General features: G+C 40.4%; 2 protein-coding genes across 4 annotated transcripts in view; one reads left to right on the top strand and one right to left on the bottom strand.

Moving 5' to 3' along the window:
- The window catches only part of COL17A1 (collagen type XVII alpha 1 chain), a 48,454-nt gene extending 46,787 nt beyond the window's left edge, over positions 1–1,667 (top strand). For both annotated transcript variants that reach the window (XM_053668416.1, XM_037159518.2), the window contains exons 51-53: positions 110–172; positions 302–382; positions 699–1,667. In XM_053668416.1, coding sequence (XP_053524391.1) covers positions 110–172; positions 302–382; positions 699–751 — 197 coding nt within the window. In that variant the 3' untranslated portion in view covers positions 752–1,667. The remainder of the gene's footprint in view (positions 1–109; positions 173–301; positions 383–698) is intronic.
- Positions 1,668–3,059: 1,392 nt separating this feature from the next.
- Positions 3,060–14,174, bottom strand: part of SLK (STE20 like kinase) — a 49,200-nt gene continuing 38,085 nt past the window's right edge. For both annotated transcript variants that reach the window (XM_037159365.2, XM_037159366.2), the window contains 6 exons: positions 11,305–11,434; positions 10,516–10,640; positions 9,818–10,006; positions 9,142–9,267; positions 8,142–8,255; positions 3,060–6,656 (listed from right to left, as the gene is read on the bottom strand). In XM_037159365.2, the coding sequence (XP_037015260.2) occupies positions 6,510–6,656; positions 8,142–8,255; positions 9,142–9,267; positions 9,818–10,006; positions 10,516–10,640; positions 11,305–11,434 (831 nt within the window). In that variant the 3' untranslated portion in view covers positions 3,060–6,509. The remainder of the gene's footprint in view (positions 6,657–8,141; positions 8,256–9,141; positions 9,268–9,817; positions 10,007–10,515; positions 10,641–11,304; positions 11,435–14,174) is intronic.

Below are 14,174 nucleotides of genomic sequence, written 5' to 3'. Positions count from 1 at the left end.
TCCAAGCCCAAACTCTACCACTGCCTTAACCTGTGTTACTTTGAACAAATCACTGTATCTGCCAGCTTCGGGGCCACTGCTAGTCTAAGGCCAGTTTTTCCCCTTGCAGCTTATGGAGCCATTCCAGGACCCCCTGGGCAGAAGGGAGACATGGGCTTTCCAGGACTCAAAGGTAGGTGGTGGCAGGCAACAGCCACCGGGATCCTGAAGAGCAGCCCTGTGCCAGTGCTGGGCTGGGCGCTGTGCCACTCCTCCGGGCCCCGGACCCTGCCGTATGCTGCCTCTCTCTCTCTCCTCCTAGGTCAGAGGGGCCCCGCTGGGCCACCTGGCCAGCCTGGGCCACCCGGCCCTCGAGGGCACAAGGGAGAAAAAGGAGACAAAGGTAAGCCTCCACTGCCACAGTTTCTGGAGTGCTGAGAGGAAGATTTGTTCCATAGCAAGCCTGAAAAATCAAGGCAAATGCCAATTACTGAAGGCAGAGCCTGCCAACAACATAATTAGCATAACAATCAGACAGCTGGGGAGAAAGGAAGGCTGGTGCCAATGCAGGGAGGAAGAGGAGAACCAGTCTGGTAATCAAACGGGGTAAACAATTTAAATAAACTGATAGTCTTACAAGGGTTTATCTTTCAAGCCAGTTAAAGGACCCACAGGCCACAAGATATTTTTTGACTTAACTTTCATTTTCTAACTTTCAGGTGACCAAGTCTACGTCGGGCGGAGAAAGAGAAGCATCGCCACCAGGCCATGAGCCGCCCTTGGCGGACCAGCCCTGAGACCAGTTCTTCCCATGGCTTATGGTGCTCTTCGGTCACAACCTCTCTGAAGGGTGAAAGCTGGAGTCCCAATATCCTCCTGACAACAGCATAGCTGAATAATCAACTAGAACACTTCCTGTAGTCTGAAACAATATATGCACACATAAATAATCCAAAGACACACGATCGAGCAGCGTCTCAGGGCAGCCCTGAGCAGCTGCAGCACTGTGGCGTGAGACCGACTCCTCTGCTTTCTAGCCCAGAGCCCTGGGCTGCTTCAGCACTTAGTTCAAGCCTTAACCTAGTGAAGCCAGGTACATAGAAGTTGGCTCGGGAGTCCACGAGCTTTGCCTAAAAATGAGCTCAGAAAAATGGCACATGGGGTGGGAGATGGGGGGGGGGGCACCTGCCTGGGGTTAACACTTGGTGGGGTATGTGCCAGCTAATGCTTTAAAGCTGTGCTATAGGCTCCTTCCTCCCCTGTTCACTCCGCATTCTCTAGGCACAGAAGAGTTGGCTAACAAGCAACTCTTGCAACGGAAAAGTTAGGAAATTCACTTCCTCTGAAGGTGGCAACAGGGTTTCTTTCTAATAGTTATTTCTCTCTACATATCATAGTCCCACTTGCTTAGAAAGTCTGTTTGACTGTCGCTATGACCTGTATCCACTGGACGGCAGCAAATAGAAAAAAGGAGGGCAAGGGGCATGGGAGAGGGGGACAGGGAAATAGCAATCCTGCTGCGGGGACAGATGTCACCTCTGTTCTGCACTTAGGAAACGGCACCGGGTACTGGGCGCAGTTGGTTTTTAAAGCACTTTTCAATGTCTAAAAACATTAATGTGGTCTATTTGATGGAAAGTCATTTCAAATGTAAAATTTCCAATTAAAGGATTTTTTCCCTTTTTTAATATCATGTGTAGTCTGATTCATCTAACCAAAATTAAGGGGGAAAAAAGAAAATACTTTAGGTTTGACTCTGACACTACTGCAAACACAACATTCTGGGCCAGTTTCTGGCATTTTGTTAAATCATTGAGATTGTTAAAGGCAGACCTTTATCTGTAATAATTCAATTTGGGCAATTACAATCCATACACATAAGTCACTTGAAATATACAACAGATGAGCAACAGAATTGTTCTCAATGTAGTGATTTACCCTGGAGCAAAGTAATTATAATTACAGAGCAAGTAATATGGAATACCGAAGTGCCTATGAAGGAAAAACGCACAAATATCAATGCCCCACAAAAATGCAGAGTAAAATCAGACATGCAAATTCAAAAGAGGCTAACTTTTGAATTGGTTACAAACTGTGACAATGGCTGGATAATTTAAAGTGGAGTTAAATGAAATCTTCTGTAACTCCGTTCTTCTAAAAGACTGGATTGCTTATTTCTCAGGTGGCCTCTCCCAGCTATCTCACATACTATCCTGGGGAAAAAACACAGCGCTTAATTCCACAACACCGAGCGACCACTGGCACAACCACCAGCCAAGCACCACACATCCCCCATGGTCTGTTTGCCTCCTTGGTCATATCCCATTAGGACCTGCTCTGAATCAATGTAGGAACTCTAAAAAATGAGTCCAAAAGGCTTTCAGAATTTCAAACGACTTCTTACTTCCTAATGAAAACTCACTGCGTATAATAAATGACTACACTGCACCTTTTTGATGTTTTAGTTTTACCTAAAGTCTGAGTCTCTTTAGTGCTGTAATAGTTTCAAGGGCTCAAGTATTCTATCCCCTTTGATGATACTCACTTGGTTAATCAGTTTTCCCCTCCTTACCTTTCTAAGCTACCCGAAAGTCTCCAGAGTCCTAAAGCCACATGAAATGGGTGAAAGGACAGAACCCAGGGAAAAAATGGGCAGATACGTCCTCAGCTGGATGGCAATGACTCGGAGCCTCTTTTATTTCTATTAAAAAAAAAAATGATTGGGGTTAAGAACGAGCTCGACACTGTACCATGGTCCTGGATTAGAAAGGGACATGCTTTGCCTCTCTCCAGCCAAGAACACTTGCAAAGAATGAGGCTACTTTTAGCAAAAGTGAGGTCATATGGCTTGTGAAATGTTTGGTGAGAGGAATAATATATCCCAAGGGGGGAAAAATAAAAAATATATACATACGTATGTTGGTGGAAATAGGTAAAGCGCCGCTAGTTAAGTCAGAAACAGTCAGCAGACCTGGAGGACTGCAATTGTCCAAACAGAACCAGGACCAAAAAAGCTGCAAGATGTTCTCATCCACGACAATTCAGTTCCAATGGTTCTCAAGGAAAGACGGCTTCTCAACACAGATTAAGAAATAACTTTATTGTTCATTTGTCAATCCCATGATTGAAAAGACACGTTGCTCCCAAGTAGACAAGAGGCATAATCTGAAACAAAGTTCTTTCTGAAAATTTAGCTTGTGAAGTTATCACACTGCAAATCAGAGGATCACAGAAAGCTGCAGCCAACATTTAAAACTGGTGTAACATTCCATCCAAAGCTTAGAAGCAGAAATTTTAAAGCTGTATCGAAACCATGTCAGCCACAGAAAAGCAACAATAGAGGCATTAACTGTTGTGCCCTCAACTTAAGAAAAGCATTTAAAATATCCCATTTCCTATAAAAGACCATTTCCCAGAAAAGAATTGATTTATTTAATCAGAAGACTATTAGAACTAGAACTAACTCTCCTCTTTCACCTCAGTTCTAGGTTTTCCTTTATTCAACACTATCTCTAGCTAATCATTTGACAGAATTTGGCTTCTCAGAAGAGACTTTGTCATTTAAGCACAGTGTGGAATGGGAAAGAGTGTGTAGTTACAAAGAAACTGAAAAGAGTACAAAAGACAGTCACTTCTGAAACTCACGGATACTCGAGAAATCAGAGACCCTCCATTAGAGTGGATCTCATATGCCTGAGAGCTTTGTGCTTAAGGAAACACTACTTAGAGGTAGCTCTGGTTCTGGTTTATATTTAATTACAATTTGCTGTATCCTGTCAGAGGAAAGTTCTAATATTTTCAGCCAAGTATAAGCACTCAATTTCTTCCTTACCCACCCTACAGCTTCCCCATAGAAAAGGGTAAGAAAAAGCTTAATTGTGACTCTGTACAGAATAGCAGCAAATTCAGCAATTCACTCCCAACTATGGATTGACAGGACGAGGAAAGGCAACCCGGTGCAACAAGCTCCGTGAGCTAGACCTGCGGAAGCGTGGCAATCTGGCGTAGTCACAGCACGCAGGGAGAAGGGGGGTGAGCAATCAGGGTACACACGTGAAGAATTTCTTTTACGCATTTCATAGCACATTTTGCCACAGCAAAAATCAGGAATGGATTTGACTGCATTCTTTGATTTGAAAGAAGTCTGCGCCCCTCCCCCACTCCCCACCTACACTTCATGCAAGCAAGATCACTATCATCTGTTGGAATAGAGGGCCTAAGAAGACCTGTGTAGGGACAGGTACAAACAGCACATTCTGTAACAAAACACTTTTTCAAAGTATTTATGTGACTTAAAGTATTAAAATGAATGTTTCGCCTCTGTACGTTATCATTTTATAGTCCTGCACCCACAAGAACACGATACATTTGAAAGAGGACTCAAGCATAAACACTGAATCCCAAGGGCAGTGTTTAGGGAGATATAGCAGTTGAAGAACTAATCAGAGTGTCAACGTTCTACTCTGAGCCTCTTTCCTTTACTCAATACTCTGAACGTCAAGTTGAAAGAAGTAAAAAGACTCGAATATTCAGATCAAATAAGATTATGTGCCACAAACTAGCACTCAAAATATCATTAAAATGGTACTGAAAAAGTCACTGCCTAAAGTATTAAGTTTTGAAAAGCCAATAACCTGAAAATTTCAAAGAAAGTGGTTTGAGAAACTTCCTCTCCTCTCCCTCTTAAAATAAATCATTAAATACACTAAGTAACTTTATACTGTCATTTTTATAATATAAACAATTTCCATCATCATCCTGAATATTACTTTATAAAGATATATTTTTTAAAAGGCTTTCAAAACATTTTTCAACCCAGCATTTGAGAATAAAGCATTAAAGGAGTTTTGTATACAGTAACACATTCATGTGAAAAGTGTATGAATTTACAACCATACATAATATATGTGTGTATATATATATATATATTTATATTTATATAAAAAACAAACTTGGGCAGAAGTTAAGGCTACCTACAAAGTGTCCAAGTAAATTATGCTTGTGAAAACAATCACAAAATGAAAACCACACATGCATTTAAATCATCTAAACCACTGATGAAATAAGGTTCAGTACTCAAAGTTTTCAAATTAACTGCAAGAAAGTGCTACAGATATTTACATTTTCTTAATATGATAAGTGTTCCCACAGTAACATTTAAATTTTCCACCAGCATCAAATGTAACATAACAAAAACTGAAACTTGTACGATTTGGTACCTAGTCCTCTTAGAAGAGAACAGGCTGATGGCAGGCAGCAAGCGTCACTTACAAATGTGCCGTCTCACATGCCACAGTGCAGTTCGTAACACTGTCCAACTGACACAGGCTCGGAATTCTAAGCCGCAAGAGGGACTGAGAGTGCGCATTTCATTAATAATTACACATATCAGCAACCACATGATAAAGGATTCAGGCTTTTCCCACTAAAATCAAAGTAAATAATTTAAACATAGAACAAAATAAAACCAAAATATAAATGACTTTATTTCAAAACAACTAAGTCATTTCCAACATTTGCCTCTTTTAATTTTTTTAAAAAAGCCTCTTTTGAGATCTACTTCAGAAAATACATTTATAAATACAACTCAGAGCCAGCAGGCCTCTGACAGAGTTCCCAATGGGCAGAATTTGCAAAGATGGGGGAAGTCATTTAACCTGCTCCTGAATTATTTTAAAAAATAAGTTGGGATAGCTAACTATTTCTTTGAATTTGTTGAGTTTTACGTTTCCAATGAGAACATCTAAAAGCTACTGTTTTTCCATTATTCCCAATTTTGTACAACATATGTTTTAGAATGAAAATTTCTATCAAATGGTAATAGAAGATTTAAAAAATGATAATACTTAATGCTAAGGATGTTTTGCTGAGTCAAACAAGGAAACCCTTTTTTAGACTCCAAGTTTAGTGTTTTAGGCACTGCCTTAATAAAACTAGCACCCTTGAGTATTAGCTCATGCCTAAACAGACAACTATTTTAGACAGATTACTGAAATAATTTCTCTTGTAAAAGAATTTCTTGCTATTTGAAGATAAAATAGGTGTATTTAATAAATCGGTATCATATTTTGAGCAACTCCTAGCTTTTTTTCATGAGAGCTGATTTACCAGAGAAAGTTATTCCAACTCTCCACAGCAGAGTTTCAACTACAGAATCCAGGCATCATTGAGAAAAACCAGTATTTACTAATATTCAGTGACATAACAGGTTTTTAAAAAAATAACTTTAATCATTCTATCTTTAAGAATTTTTTTAGGTAAGTGTCTAAAGAACACAATTTTTAAGATCAACATACAAGATCACCTTAGGGAACTGCTGCAGGACGCTCTACGCCAGCACGGCCCAGCACCTGCCTCAGTTCCTTTCCCGTCACCTTTGCTAAACAAACACGACGCACACACAAGAACCACCGAGAAGGTGAGCAGATGATTGTCTCCGTGCACCTTCTAATGCAGACTGCGGCAGAAGATGAAGAGAACAAAACGACCTATTTTAAAAGCCAAACCAGACCACAGGACACTTCCCATTGTTATGATCCAGTAGAATGCAAGCTAGGAATAGGGTAGAATTTGGAAATTCGACTCTGCGTTGATGGGTTAAGGCATTCAGACTCCCCGGTCATTTTAAAGAACACTTCCTGTTCCTGCAGTTTCCTGGCAAATTCTTCTTCCAGTGTCTTAAAAAGGAAGAAAAAAGAAAATCATGTACTGGTATTACAAACAGAATTTATTCTGACAGCAAGATAAAGCTCTTCTCCCCAAACACTCACCCTGTGTATTGCCCTATGGAAGACCAGACTGTTTAATAGCTAAGATCAAAGGCTGTGCAGAGCCCTGGGTTCAAGTCCTAACAAAAAAAAGTTGCTCGGGCAAGATCAGGTAAACAGGGAGGGTGGGGCACAGGGTCACGCCATTCTGGATGAAAAGCAGGTGAACACTCAGCAATGTGGGCAGATGCACCCGTAATCACCAGGAGGAAATGAGCAAACGCGCGGGGAGTCTTCCTAAACGGACCTATCTTCGTGACAGCACAGATGGAACTGGAGACTTACGTTAAGTGAAATAAGCCGGTGAAAGGCAGATACCCTGTGATCTCACTTATAAGAGGACTCTCACGAGCAAAATGATCTAATGAGTAAAAGAGATCCAGAGGCCTAGATCCAGGGAACAGACCGACGGCTGTAACGGAAGGAGGGAGGTGGGGACTGACGGAAGGGGTTAGTCAAAACGTATGAAGGACCCATGGACAATGGTGTGGGAACTGAATGTGGAAGTGGGGTGCAGACTGGGTGGAGGGGGGCATGGGGGAGAAAGTGGGACAACTGTATTATCATAAACAATAAAATTTTGTTTTACAAAAAATTTCACTGAAGCCAAATGCAGCCTCTCACAACAATGCCAGCTGGTACTCTGGTACAGATGGGTTCCTAGAACACCCAACTAGCAGGGGAAGCCTGTTCTACAAGGTGCCCGCCCCCCAGAAGGTAATTCCAGGTTCTTCTGGGGGGTCCCCCCATACACCACCATGACAACACCTGAGACGTTCTGGAAGACGAATGATCTGGTGGTGGCAGGCAAGCAGGGAAAAGGCGAGGGAACTGAAGGCCAGAAGGCCCATGAGGACATCACTGAACAGTTTTAAGCAAGTAGTAGGATGACAACACGGAAAAGAGAAACACATGACTGAATGCAGGTTATCATGGAAATGAAAGATGAGTCAGGTTCCTAGCCTACATGTCCAGAGAACAGCAATGTGAGAACACCTGTTGGTGGAGGGAACTGGCGAGGAGAAAGGCGAGGTGGAGACAAGAAAAAGGACTTGCACACTCCTCCTGCTTTGCTTGCACATCATGCTCTGCTCCGCTGTATCTTATTTTTTAGGTTTTTTAATTTACTTTTTTCCATTACCATTTAACCTCCTTATCCCCAGTATCTTGAGCTTAACTCCTTCAGAGCAATAATCCTGCTGATCTATAATTACTTACCACTAAATTCTGAACTTTTGGAGCACCGGGACTTTGTCTCCCCACCTATGAATTTCCTGTACCTGACACATAGTAGGTAAAGAGCCAACAGCTGGGAGGATGGGTGGATGAATGGATGGACAGACGGACGGATGGATGGACAGATACAAACATTTGAATTAAAGTTTTTTAAATTACCTTTTTCCTAGGTCTCAATTTCTCTCTCCATTCCTTTAATTCCTGGCTGTGTTCTTCATCTAACTCCTTTAGTTTCTGAGTCTCGTGTTCAACCAATAGGTGACACTTTTCATTCTGAAAATAAAGTTTGGGTTAAAACACTTCAGATCAACATAGCAATTTTTCACAAATACAATTAATTATCTTCCAAAATAATAAATTACTCATCAAACACTAGGCTCTTACTGAGGTTCAAATTCTCTAAAAACCAAGGGCCAGAAATTATGAAACGGGTCATAGCTTCAATTTTTTAAAACTGATTTAGAGAGACAGGAAGGGGAGGTAGGGGGAGGCAGAGAGAAATATCAATGTGAGAAACATCACTTGGTTGCCTTCCTCACACGCCCTGACTGGGGATCGAACCCACAACACAGGTATGTGCCCTGACCAGAAACCAAACCCATAACACCTTTCAGTTTACGCCACAGGGGTGTCCCACCTGCAGCCTGCGGGCAGCATGCGGCTCAGGACGGCTGTGAATGCGGCCCGACACAAAACTGTAAATTTACTTAAATCATGATGACATTTTTTTGTGACTACGCGTCACAATGCATTTAATGTGTGGCCCAAGACAACTCCAGCGTGTCCCAGAGACGCAAAAGGCTGGACAGCCCTGGTTATGGGACAATGCGCCAACTGAACCACACCGGCCAGGGCTGCCTACATCATTTTGAAAACACTGTTCACCTTCTTTGAAAAATACACTTAAAATAGTCAATACTGCTTTTGAAAGACTCAACTTCTTAGGTTATAATTTGGCTTATATTATATTACCCACAGTTGTAAAAAATCCAAACAAGTGCCTATGGCATTTTGTTTGGTTTATACAGGAAACAAACGCCGGCATTTCTGTAAGTACAGGGCAGCTCGCCGGTCTCCAGAGAGCCTGGTTAACCGCACATTTCCCCGACTCCGTGCCGCGCATCTACTGCCAGCTTCGTTTCCGCGCTTCGGGCCTGACCTGCAGCTGGTGCAGCTCTCGGACGTTGGCTTCACATTGCAACTGAAGATCCCGCATTTGATTTTCGTGTTTTTGATGCTGGGCCATTCTCTCATTTTTCTGCCTCTTTTCTTCTTGAGCAGCAAACTATAAATAGGAAAGACACAGGTAAATATGGTTAACGAGAAATGTAATTTCTGCATCTTCCAACGGTACAATTAAGGAATTTAACAAAAATGTAAAGTACAATAAATTAAAACTGCAAGTAATAATATACTGTGAGTCAAAGCTGGAGTTTATATCATGGGGAACGGAGGGCCTCTGATTAAAACTCTGTCCTTCCTATCTGCTAAGTAACCTCAGTTCATTTGTGTATGGGACCTGTGATTATGAAACTATAGTGAGACCATGTGTTTTCACTTAAAGGTCTGCCCAAGTCACCTCATTCCCAGAGCTGGTATTAAGACCGGTCTAGCCCACGACCTGGGGTGGGCAATGGGAGGAAGGGCACTGTCCCCTGCGGCTGCCTCCCTTGGAAGACTAAGTTGGTACATGCTGTATATCTAGCCCCAACCCACTGAGCTGAAGTGACCATCCAGGTGCAAGGTGGCTCTAAATAATTACATCACAATCACGTGGCACTCCTAAAGATCATTCACATTTGTTTAACCTTAAAGAGAATAATTTGCTTATTTACCTGTTTAATTTTTTCACGGTCCTGATCTGGAGTGGCCGTTGAGTTAATTCTCAAACTTTTCTTAAACATGGCCATTCGAGTCTTGGCTTCACTACGCTGAATCTTGGGTAGCCTTGCTCTCTCTTGAGTCTGTCTGTTTTTCAATTCCTCAATAAGTCGTTGATTGTAACGGTGCATTTGTTCCGTTTCCTAAGAAAGTTTTACACAGAGCCCAGTGATGCAGATGCAATACTCAGTACCTACAAAGGTGTTCAAACATGCCATTTTGTCGTTGCTGTTTCCCAAAATAACTGTCTCCCTTACTGAATACAAACCAGCAAAATATTAGGCAAAAAGTAATTTGTAAGAAAAATACAAAACTATTAGTAATAAGTATTGTGTTGAAACTCTCAGTAAGTACAGGGAGTCCACAGGCAGATACCTGAACCATGAATGGACCCACAACAGCTGCCTTTCAGAGACCAAGATGGACCTTATCACAGGCCACTGAGCACTGTGATGAGTACTTTCCTCGGAACGTGTGAAAAAGAAGTCTGCAATCATGATCAACACAGAACGAATTACTCCCAAACTTTACCAGAGGCATTTTAGGGTCAAATAAAGAAATCTGATTGCATTTTCTAAGAAATATGAGTTTCAAAAATAAAATTCTCACTCTGCAAACTCTAAAATGAACAAAAAAAATTTCTTTCATTAACCTTCTCATGGCGCTTGAGTAACTGGTGTCTTTGCATGAAATACTGATCTTTAAGTTGCTGTTTGAGCAGCTGGTGTTTTTCTTGTAAGTGTCGCTCCTCAAGTTCCCAAATTGCAGCTTCTCGAGCTGGAAGAAGAAAGCAATTTTCCAAATGTCACTTTGATCTTCTTACTAATGCATCTTGGTCTTCATTTTAATATTTACATAATATATATACACTACAGTATATAGTGTTCTATATACTATATATATAGTATATACTATAGTATATAGTATAGTTAGTGTTCTATATACACTAACTTTTACACACTGACATTCTGAACTATAAATGAAATATTATCAATATAAAGATAATATCTATCATTACTTTCAGTTCTGTTCTAATGTTCTATAACAGAATACCCCACCCCCAATACCAAAATTCCATTTTGTCATCTTCATAGAAATTTTTTTTTAAATCTGAGCTATTTCTTAGGGCAAATAAGTGCTTTAACTCCCATTCTATCGTGTAGCCATTAAGTATACTGACAATCGTAAGAAATAATCAGCATACAAAATTATTCAGGTATATTTCTAGATGTTTTAAGAAGTATGTATTTATGTTCACTTCTACTGTCAAAAAGGAATTCTGTATCTCACAGTATTTCTTAATAATTTTTTCTTCTTATTTACCTCGACGTTACCTTCCCTTCTATCCCTCTGGCAAAGGAAAGCACCCTGACAGTTTCCGAAGCTCAGCTCAGCACTGGTTCTGAGACCCAGTCTGCACAGTCCGCACAGCCCCGCGTACCTCTCATGAGCTGCTGTTTGTTGTTCAGGCACTCTCTTTCGATGTTGGCTAACTCTGCCTTCTGCTGTTGGATGATCTTTTTCAGGGAGCCATCTAATTCTTGTTGTTGCTTCTGAACAAACTCTTGTTCCTATCAGACGTAGTTAATCATAATTAGTAAGTATTCACTGAGCAAAATGTCCATTTATCTATATGACTGCATATATTAGTGGTTAGCAAGACTTCTAAACCAAATTTCTGAAGCTAGCAAAATTTTAAAATACCAAAATTATATAGTGCACATATATATATAAATGCATTAGGCACCAAATTCAAGCCCAGAAAAAAATACTAGGATACTTATTATGCTAAACTCTTTATTAAGAATAATATCAATAGGTTATTATTCACTCAGAATTAAAATGCCCTGATACACGATCATCTTTGGGGAAGTAATAAATTTATATTTTCTAAAACTGACTATCTATTCCACTATGGTGTGCATACAACAAGAACAAACAAGAAATGCCTTTCAGAAAGGCAATAAAGAGCAAATAAATAATAAGCCCTGGCTGGTGTAGCTCAATGGATTGAGCGCGGGCCTTCGAACCACACAATCGTGGTTCGATTCCCAGTCAGGGCACATGTCTGGGTTGCAGGCCCATTCCCTGCAGGCCAGTTCCCAGCAGAGGATGCACGAAAGGCAATCATACATTGATGTTTCTCTCCCTCTCTCCTTCCCTTCCCCTCTAAAGATAAATAAATAAATAATCTTAAAAAAAAAAAAAAAGAACAAATAAATAAAACTGTATCAGAATTTTATATTCTCTATTTTCCCAAGAAATAAAGAGTTAGGGAGAAATACCACGCCTATATCAGCAGAGAAAGATTGTTTCTGTATTGACAGCTGGTGCCTAAAAAGAACAACAGTTGAGGACCTAGCAAGAAAGTGAGCTACATGTTATAAATCTATAAACCAAATTCTTGTAATCAGAAGACTCTACTACCATGTTTGGGATTTGCTCATTATTCAGTAAATACTTATTAAGCACATACTATTTTCCTAAGTGCTAAATTTATCCTAGCTTTAAAAATATCCTTCATTACAGTGTAAGAAAGAAAATGTTACAATGACTTGTGAGCTTTATGCTAGAGCATACATTTACTGAAAAAATGCTGTAGTATTACAGTTTGTGATTAGTTCAAGGGGTATTCTGATCAATTTGAACGTGGATTTAAAAATTGAGTGTTACCCTGGCTGGCATAACTCAGTGTATTGAGCGCGAGCCTGCAAACCAAAGGATCGCGGTTCAATTTCCAGTCAGGGCACATGCCTGGGCTGTGGGCCAGTTCCCAGCAGGGGACATACGAGTGGCAACCATACATTGATATTTCCCTCTCTCCTTCCCCTCTAAAGATAAATAAATAAAAATAAAATCTTTAAAAAAATTGAGTGTTGAAGCACCGCTTCACCTATAATCCCTCTTTCTGTGCACCCTAGAGAAGATAAAACCCCAAGATCCTCAGTGGAACTGAGTGTTAGGCCTCGGACAGACCTGCCGGATGCCGACCGCCGCCAGCCCGACCTTCAGCGCAGCGCTCCTCGGGATGCTGCCCTACCACTGCGCCTGTGGGTGAGGGGCAAGTCTCACCCTTCACGATGTCCTTTAAAGTAATTCGGGGTCACAAATGCAAGTGTCTCTTCTGCATCATAATTTGTATTTTAGCATAAATACAAGTATGCAGTAGCAAAAAGACTATGAATTTGCTTCTATAAAATACAACTGTCAACTTGACTTATAGACACCTACTAACTTTATCACAGCAAAACATAAATAAAACTAAATGAATATTTAAATTCAACTCTACAGAATAAGACCTTTGAGTTGGGCGGGGGAGTTGAGTTTTATTTAGAGACAGAAAATCTCCATGTCTATCTTTTCAGCAGTTACAACAAAGAAAGTTGTTCAAGTCTTTCTTTGTCTTACAGTATATATACTACTTATAATAAAGTTGTTTTCCTAATTTCACTATAAAATCTCTATATGCAACCTTGTTACATAAACTTACTATAATCTCTAGATATATCAACGGGTTTTCTTTTGTTCAACATTTTTACCATTGGTTTGCATAAAAAACGTTTTAAAAGTATCTGTGTGGACAGAAACAATGGGTCGAAATTAACTAGCATAAATATAAATATTACATTTAGGCTCAAAGAAATCAAGTGCAAAAGTACAAGATGGGGTGAATAAATATTTGTGTGAAAATTTAAAAGGTTTAAGCCTGTACCACTAAAAAAGTGAACGTAATTTCTTATCAATGCAATTTTTGGTCACATTACTGTATTTATGTCTAGATAAACAATGTAAGGATTCAATTTCACAAAAACCTTTATGAAGCACTTAGTACAATGCCGGGCACTGCACTAGTTACAGGGTTACTAAATCTAATAAAAGATAGCGTTGCCTTCCAAGAACTTCTACTCCATTGGTCCCAAACTGGTTATCAGTTCCCATAAAGAGTAGTGGGCCCCTTTCCTTTGTATTGGATTCCAAAAGTTCTCAAGTTAACCACAAAAAACTCAAACCTGGGACTAAAGGGTCCAGAAACCACGTTGCACAATGAATGACTGAGAGAGCTGCAGCATGCCCTGAAGTGGCTAATAACAAACAAGAGGAAAAGAAGAGCTAAGACTGTTGCTAGAAGCAGGCAGAACTAGCACTGCTCTGCTCCAGGAGATGAAATGTGAATCCATAGGTAAGAGTCAAGGTAGACAACGTATGGAAGTGCTTGCTGACAATCAGAGTTAGCAAACACACCAGCTATCTCATAGACCTTGGACTTGAAAGGTCCCTTACATACTAATTAATATATTTTATTACCTCAAA

Source organism: Artibeus jamaicensis, unplaced genomic scaffold (genome assembly GCF_021234435.1).
Source record: "Artibeus jamaicensis isolate MK-2021 breed Jamaican fruit bat unplaced genomic scaffold, CSHL_Jam_final contig_490, whole genome shotgun sequence".
In the NCBI taxonomy this organism is placed as follows: Eukaryota; Metazoa; Chordata; class Mammalia; order Chiroptera; family Phyllostomidae; genus Artibeus; species Artibeus jamaicensis.
Note: the sequence above shows the minus strand (reverse complement) of the source record. Positions and strands in the feature narration are given on the sequence as shown.